Below are 8,725 nucleotides of genomic sequence, written 5' to 3'. Positions count from 1 at the left end.
TAGCAGAGGTCCAGTTTCTCCGGAATTGCAGGAACAAAAGAAGCTTTTCCGAGCAGAGGGGAATTTGCCTCCTGGTGCTGCCCCTTCCACTTCCAAGTAAATCAAGACACACGAACATGCATGCCTCGCCTCTCGTCTTCCCCACTAGAGCTAGCGTTCGGGAAAGCAGCCTATTCTTTGATGAACAGTGTCCTGGGAGGGAGAAAGGCCCAGCCAAGGGTCCTCAGGGCTGGCGTGGAACTCGGCCTGCTCGGAGGTGACCGACCCAGGATGGAAGCTGTGTCCCAGGCAAGAGGAGGGAAAGGAAACGGAGCACAAAAGCAGTACGACCCGTCCCTTATCAGCGTCTAAAGGGAAGGGTGGAGGAAGGGGGAAGCCGAAACGGGCCAGAAGCCTGAGCTCCCGCCCGAGCAGCTTTTAAACTGCGTTTCTACAACCTCTCGCTCCGCAAGGTGGCTAATGGAACCCGCGCGAGCCGCCCAGCCAATCACCGCCGCGCTTCCTCCCGCCGCCCGCCAATGGCGGCGCGCGTTCTTGGGGCGTGGGCGAAGCAGGCTGCTCTCGCCTTGGCTGTAGTGTGTGGGCTGGGGTTGGTGCAGCCTCCCAGCCTGTCCGCACTTAGTCCGTAGTTGGGCTCGCGGCGCTTTTGTGCCCGCGTCTGGCCTCGCTTTGTGTCTGCGAGTTTTTTGCCGTGCCCCCGCGGCGCTCCTCCCGCGCGGGAGCCGTAAGGCTCGGAGGCGGCAGCGCGGCCCCCGGCCAGGAGTGAGCGCGGCGGCAGTGAGGCTGCGGGGAAGGGGACTAGTAGATCCCGGAGATGCCGGAGTTCCTGGAAGACCCCTCGGTCCTGACGAAAGACAAGTTGAAGAGTGAACTGGTCGCCAACAATGTGACTCTCCCGGCCGGGGAGCAGCGCAAAGACGTGTACGTGCAGCTCTACCTGCAGCACCTCACTGCACGCAACCGGCCGCCGCACGCCGCGGGCGCCAACAGCAAGGGGCCCCCGGACTTCTCCAGCGACGAGGAGCGCGAGCCCACCCCAGTGCTCAGCTCCGGGCCCTCCACCGCGGGCCGCGGCCGCGCCACCGTCGGCAGGGTAAGGACGCCCGGCCGGGGCCACAAAGACGGGCGTTTGGCGGTTTCCGCGCGCGCTCGCCCCCGCTCGGCGCGGGGCTGTCCCCGTGCTCCGGCCCGCAGCTCGGTCGCCGCCGGGGTGCGGGCTCCGGCACCGGGGCGCTGCGAGGGAGGGACCAGAAGTTGCGGCCGCGGGGCGCTCGGACGCTGCGTCGGGGAGCTGTGCGGCGCCAGAGCCCCGGTCCTCGACTAGCGGCCGTCGGGAGTGGGCCCTGAGACCGGGCCCCGAGCGCTTTTCAAACGCCTGGCGGGGTCGGCCCCGGAACGCTGTAGGTCAGGTCCGAGCGTTTTCCCGCTTCAGTAACCGAAATGACTCGCGCAGAGCAGTCTCAGAGCGCTCCCTGGAGGGCAGTCTGCGACCTACTCATATCTAAGCAAAATTTGAAATAAAGAAATTCCCGCCTTTTCATATTGGTTTTGTTGGTTTGCATGCAGAGGGCTTTTTGAACTGGGGTTTTCTTGTTAGTCTGACTTGTTCCAGCAACAGGCCATCTCTTGTCGCGGCAGTTTTACTCTAGGTTGAAATGAACCTTAAAAAAATTTTTTTTAAATGTTTATCATCGATCTTGGGAAATTATAGTTAATGAGTTTGGGTTGATTGTCCCCTCCCACCCCTTTTTTGCTTAATATTACTTGAGAAAAGAAAGATTCGGAACCAAGAGATAGGTTTATTTTATGACATCATGATGTGTCGGTATTAAATTTGGGGGAGGGGTACCGGGAATTGAACTCAGGGGCACTCGTGTGACCACATCACATCCCCAGCCCTGTTTCGTGTTTTATTTAGAGACAGGGTCTCACTGAGTTGCTTGGGCCTCGCTGTTGCTGAGGCTGGCTTTGAACTCGGGGTCCTCCTGTCTCAGCCTCCGGAGTCGCTGGGATTATGGTATTAAATGTCTGATCCTGGTTAAATCTCAGATTGGCTTCAGCGAATGCTTATTAGTTTGCTTTTTGTTATCGGTAAATTTTAAGTGTGTTTTTGTTGGTTTGTATATACTTAGTTACCAGGCTTCGTATCATAATGTTGTTAAAACTTGATGGCATAACTTAAAATGCTTTCATGAAAGACGGTGAAATGTGGTAGGAGTTGTTGCTGCTGGGTACTATTATAACTCAAAGTTATTGCTGCTTTTCTTTTTCTTTCTTTCTTTTTTCTTTTTCTTTTTTTCCCCTTTTTTGATGCTGCATTTTGCAACAGAGCCAAACCCCAACCTATTTCTTTTCAAAAGTTTTACAACATTCTCTGTTAATTTAAATTTTTTTATCTAATGTGTTTCGCTAACGAATGAAATGGAAATGAATAACATGTAACAGACACATGTAAATTTAATCCGAAAAGTCTCAGTCTGGGCTTCAGAGAAACTAAAAATCATGCAAGGCAGTGTATGCCACATAGTATATAATAAGTGTTTGTTCAATAAATAAAAGAGCAGCCAAATTTTATTGTTTCTGATGTCTCCATTTTAGGGTTTAAAGAAAGCCACTTTAAACAAAAACTTACTTTCAAAGTAAAGTTTATCCCTTATTGATTTTCCTCCACTGACTCTTCAAAAAAGGGACAGTATTCAAACTATTTCATTATAGATTTGGTCAAAAGTGAAATATCTTCCATTTCAGTCAGCACACTTTAAAAAAAAAACAACAGTTCTTCTGTAGTACCCTTTGTTGGTGTAGTTGTATTAAACCATAAAGTTTGGGTTGTATGCAAAAACTTTAAGTCTTGGAGTTTCCATCATTTTTGAGTCCCTAATATGTGCTCATAACACATTAAGATAATAAAAATAGAAATTTAAAGATTGATTTCTGCAGACCCTACACATCATCATAAAAATTTAGTGTCTTGGGTCTAAAAATTATGTTATTTACCCATTTCTCACCCCAATTCATTGGGGGGGGGGAGAATTAACATTTTTTTTAGCTTATCTACTGTGGGACTGAAGGTGTGGCTCACTAGTAGAGATCTGCTTAGCATATGGAAGGTCTAGGTTGATCCCCAACACCTGCCCCCCTACACACACACACACACACACACACACACTACTGTGTCCAGTGACATGCTAAAAAGTTATATTTCTCCCTCTGGCGGTGAGGGGGTGTCTCCTGGTCTCAAGTGATCCTCCCACCTCAGTCTCCCTAGTTACTGGGACTGTTGGAGTGTACCACCATGCCCAGCTTCCTTTATAGAGGAGAATTATTTCATAACCATAGAATTTTGTCTTATCCCACTTGAGTGATTAAAACTTAAAAATGTATGCCTTTGGCCAGGCTCAATGATAACAACTTGAAAAAGTTAATATTGGTAGTCAATAGCTTTATTTTCTGTTTTAAAGATACTTGAGGCAAGTGGCGCAAGCCTGTAATACCAGCTGTTGGGGAGACTAAGGAGAATGTGAGTTCTAAGCCAGCCTCTGCAAAAGCGAGGTACTAAGCAACTCCGTGAGACTCTGTCTCTAAATGAAATACAAAATAAGGTTGGGTATGTGGCTCAGTGATGGAGTACTCCTGAGTCCATCCAGTACCAAAAACAAACAAAAAAAGATACTTAAGACAAGAGTGAGTTACAAAATAGGGTTGGGTATGTGGCTTAGTGATAGAGTTCTCCTGAGTTCAATCAGGTACCAAAAACAAACAAAAAAAGATACTTAAGACAAGAGTAAGTTACAAGTAAGTCTGAATAGACTTTTTTTTTTTTTAATATGGGATAGGAAGGGGTTCTTTGGATTTACAAGAGCCATAGAGCATTTATAATAGTTGATATGTAAAACTATTTTGCATGTCAGATTCCTTTATAAGAGAGAATTTGCTTTGTATGTACCACCACAATAATGTCTTAGAATGTGTAGTATGACAAATATTTGCATGTTAAAATTTTTATTTTGGTTTAGTTTTCTTGTTTTTCTTTTCTTTTATTGTTTCTTTTATTCATCTTGAAGCCAGTATTTTAGGTGCTGAAATTAGATTGTGGACACAAGAATAAACATTCGTTGAGTTTGCATCCTACCTTTTTGTTACAAAGTGCAAAGCATAAAGGTGTGGTAGGGATTGAATCCAGGGCCTCATGCAGGCTAAACATACTACCAGTGAGCCTCCCTGTCCCCCAACCTGATTAATTCTTAACAGGAAATGTTTAAAGACTTGGGGCAGAACCGTAAAAGGCAAGTTAGCATAAATCATAAATTGATTGCAATGCTCCTTAATGAGGTGTTAAATGAATCAAGAGTTACAGATTTAAATTCTAGGTCTGCTGCTTATTGAACAGTGAACATTGATTGCCTTTAGGTTTCTCCATTTTTACCTGGAATATAGGAATTAAAAGTCACTTATCAGATTGAGGGTTGATTACATGAGTTTGCATAAATGAAGTGCCATGTGCTCAGTAATTGATACCTGTTATAGTCATTGTTTCTGGATGTTTTCATCTTAATATCAGGGCAGTACAGTGCAAAGTTACTGTAATAACAATTTCAGAAAAGGATAAGTATATGAAAGTGATATATAATGTCTGTTCAGTGATACTATGTTACATAGTATGCAGATGTCCCTTGTTAGCCTTACAGCCTTGGACCTTAGTTTCCTCACTTAGTAAAATGGGGATATTAGCATCTTTATCATGATTTTTTTTTTAGAATTCTCAAATACTATGAGGCACTTTAGTACACACATCAATATATAATATGTGCTCAGTAGAATTTATTTTATAATAGTATTGTTATCAGCATCTTTGCTATTAAAGGTAGAAATTAAACAAGTTATTTTACAGAATTGTTGGATTTTAAAATTGAAAAAAACAGTAGAGGGCTGAGGTTGTGGCTCAGCGGTAGAGCACTCGCCTAGCATGTGTGAGGTGCTGGGTTTGATCCTCAGCACCACATAAAAAATAAAAACAAATAAAAATAATAAAAGATATTGTGTCCCAACTACAACTAAAAATATATATATATATAAAAAGAAAAAAACAGTAGATGTCATCTGGTATCTGGGAACGAACTGGAGAAGAGTGCTTGGTACATAGGTACACTGTTTTGTTTTGTTTTTTTTTTTTTTTCCCTCAACTTCTTGCTGCCTGTATTGATACTTTTTTATTTTATCTATTTATTTATTTAATTTTGCATTATGATTCTTAATACACCATTATACAATAATTTATCATTTTTGTATTTTTGACTGAATGAAACTTAACAGATTGTGACTTACTTAAAGGAATAAAACTATCAGGAGGTAGAATTTAGTACAATTAATGTTTCCTTCTTCCTGATTGAAACTGCTGTCTTGTTAATCATGTACACCAAACTACCCGGCTCCCAATTTTTTTTATATTTATAAAATGAATTACTTTTCTGGCACTTTCCCCCTACAGATTAAATTTAAAATCACAGAGTTTATCTACTACATTTTAAAGTTTTCTTTGTTCAGCCGAAGTTTAAGAAAATGTAAGGGGATTGATTTCCTACTTTGATTCAAAATCTATGTCATTTCTTCTCTTTTTATGGTGCTAGGGATGGAATCCAGGGCCTCACACATACTAGGCAAGCATGCCACCTACCTATAAGCCACATCCCCACACCTCCCTGCCCCCCCAATAGGAAATGGATTTTCAAAAATAAATGACTTGATTTTCCCTCTCAAGAATGTATGCATCATTCATTTGTTTGACAGAACCTCCTGTGTCAGGCACTACTTTTGTTTTTGTTCTAAGATGCTTGAGTTAAAAATATGATAGTGCTCTTGCTCTCTGGTGCCCACTTAAATGCTGCATCCAGATTACTAAAGCTACACATTTAAAATATAGATTTTTCTGCCCAAACTTAAGAATCAGAGTGAAGCAAGATATTTTAAAATAGTTGCGATTTTGATAACAAGCTACACTTGGGGACTTGCTACTTAAGGAGTTCACCATTTAGAGAAAATAAAGGGTGTATACAAATAACTAATAAAAAGTAAGTGGGCTGTGTTGAATGCTAAAGTCAGTTTTCTCAGAAACTTTAGGCTAGTAACCCTGTCAAGGGTGGCACATACCTATAATCCCAGCTGCTCTGGAAACTGAAGCAGGAGGATTACAAATTCTAGGCCATTTGGGGCAATCTAGCAAGACCTTCCTTTGTCACAATATAAAATATAAAGAACTAGGATTTAAAACTTAGTGACAGGATTTGCTTAGTATGTGCAAGACCATGAGTTCAATCCCTAATACCGCACCCTCCCATCCACCTCCCACCCCCCCAAAAAAAAACCACTTCAGGATGTTACAAGAAATTGGAATTTTTGTTGATAGTAAAATTTGAACATTCTTATGCTGGGAGGAATTATTTACAAGTAATTTGAACCTGGTTAAATTATTCATTGCTTAAAGTATTTATATCATATAATGGAGTTTTTCTCTACAAACTGTTTTATGGAAAATTCAAGTTAAGTCAATAACACAAGATTAGGTTGATTTGATTAAATCTTTTCTATAAAGATTTCAAGGCTTTAAATATAGAGCTCTTAGATTTTAGGTAACTATTTTGACATCAAAATGTACAGTTTCAAGATTTGAGCCTGGTAAGTCTAGATTAGTGCACTAAAAGATTATATAGTGAATTGACTTTATATTATCACTCTCTGGGGAAAAAAATTATGTGAAGTTTTTGTGTTTGCTTGCTTGCTGGGTGGAACTGAGGGCCTGTGCTAGGCAAGTATTCTGCTTCTGAGCTACATCCCAAGCCTTTATTCAAATTTTTTATTTTTTATTTTATTTTTTTTTTTTTTTTTTGCGTTTTTAAACTTTGTTTGTTTTTGTGGTGCTGAGGATTGAACCCAGTGCCTCACACATGGCTAGGCCAGTGCTCCCCCACTGAGCCACATCCCCAACCCTTTATTTGTTACAAGAGAAATTTTGGTACATTCCCAGGATGCCTACTCCCCCACCTTAATTGGAAAGTAATTGATCCATACAACTTAATAATTTTAGCCATTTTTCATAAAACATTTCTAAGGTGTAGTATTAACTCTCCTGCCTTAAATACTAATTCAGGCCTGAGTGATTTTTTTGAGTGATATTTGTGGCCATTATTTAAACAACTGGGTTTTGTTCGGTACACTGATATTTTCTAGGATTATTCAGACATTTGTAAAGGCTATTTGCCATAATCTTAAAAGGTATCCATACTTTTACTGGCTTAAACTATTTATTTTGGAAATTTATATAGTTTTTTGAGAAAATACTGCCATTGTTCAGATTATTTCAAAAATTTATTTTGAGGGGCTGGGGTTGTGGCTCAGCACTTGCCTAGCATGTGTGAAGCACTGGGTTTGATTCTCAGCAACACATATAAAATAAAATAAAGGTCCATCAACAACTAAAAGAAATACATTTAAAAAGGGGTCTGGAGCTGTGGATCAGCAGTAGAGTGCTCACCTAGCATGCATGAGGCACTGGGTTTGATCCTCAGCACCACATAAATATAAAATAAAAATATTGTGTCCACCTAAAACTAAAAAATAAATATTAAAAATTAGGAAAGAACTTATCTTGGTATTGTTCTCAAAGTTCCACATTCTTTTGGCTATTCTAGTAAAATGATTTAAGAATTATAACTGCTGGGGTTATAGCTCAGTGATAGAACACACCTAGCACTTGTGAGGCACTGGGTTCCATTCTCCATACCACCTAAAAAAAAAGTATAAAAAAAAACTCCAAGGATTAGAAAAAGTCAACAGTAAATTATATTTACTACATTAGGGTGAACATGTTTAAACCGCGTCTGGCTTCACTTTGTTTCTTTCATGCTGATCTGACTCCCTTGTCTTCAGGAGTTATCTTTTAAGAAATACAGTATAGTTGGGCATGGTGGTGCACGCCTATAAGCCCATTGACTTGGGAGACTTGAGGCAGGAGGATCACAAGTTCAAGTCCAGCCTCTGGATCTTATTAAGACTCTGTCTCAAAAAAAATAAAAAGCCCTGGGAACTTGACTCAGAGTTAAAGTATGGGAGGGGCGGAATGCACAGTATAAAAAATTCAGCATAATTTTTGTTTATTTTAAAGAAAATAGGTATAAGGTTCATTATTACATATATAATGTTATCCAAAGTCAGTTACTTTTACTTTGTATTTATTTGCTGTTGAATTTTTGATGCCATTACTACCTCTTTACAGAGGTATTTCAAAATTGAATATTTCAACAGTTAATCGCTTTAACATGTAAGTTATTTGTGTGGGAATTAGTTTTGTACAGTCTAATTATAGTTGAATTTAGAATGTCTTTAAATAATGAATTGTTTTAACTTAATCAAATTGCTATGGCTTAATGTAGTATAACTATAAATTGACTTGTGGGTGAATGTTTATGTTTATTTTACACAGCATATTATTTGTCTAATAAATATACACTCTAAAATTTGTGTAGAAATGACAATTGGACTTTGTTTACAGAAAGCAACAAAGAAAACTGATAAGCCCAGACTGGAAGATAAGGATGATCTAGATGTAACAGAGCTCTCTAATGAAGAACTTCTGGATCAGCTTGTGAAATATGGGGTGAATCCTGGTCCTATTGTGGGTAAGTTCATAAAATTTCAAATATATTTTCTATGAAGCAAGGCCCTAAGTTGT

The 8,725-nt window shown here is 40.3% G+C and overlaps 1 protein-coding gene across 5 annotated transcripts in view; it reads left to right on the top strand.

Annotated features, from left to right (window-relative positions):
- The first annotated feature begins 536 nt into the window (after positions 1-536).
- The window catches only part of Tmpo (thymopoietin), a 28,226-nt gene continuing 20,037 nt past the window's right edge, over positions 537-8,725 (top strand). For 2 of the 5 annotated variants that reach the window (XM_046419260.2, XM_046419259.2), the window contains exons 1-2: positions 541-1,093; positions 8,546-8,672. In XM_046419260.2, coding sequence (XP_046275216.1) covers positions 815-1,093; positions 8,546-8,672 — 406 coding nt within the window. In that variant the 5' untranslated portion in view covers positions 541-814. Of the gene's footprint in view, positions 1,094-8,375; positions 8,673-8,725 lie in introns of those variants that run through there. The other 3 variants (XM_046419256.2, XM_046419257.2, XM_058571286.1) reach the window with 3 other exon arrangements.

The sequence above is a fragment of the Marmota monax genome, unplaced genomic scaffold, assembly GCF_021218885.2.
Source record: "Marmota monax isolate L192 unplaced genomic scaffold, Marmota_monax_Labrador192_F-V1.1 WCK01_AAM20220418_F8-fsc00036, whole genome shotgun sequence".
NCBI lineage: Eukaryota > Metazoa > Chordata > Mammalia > Rodentia > Sciuridae > Marmota > Marmota monax.
The sequence above is the reverse complement of the archived record's forward strand: the minus strand, read 5'-3'. Positions and strand labels throughout refer to the sequence as shown.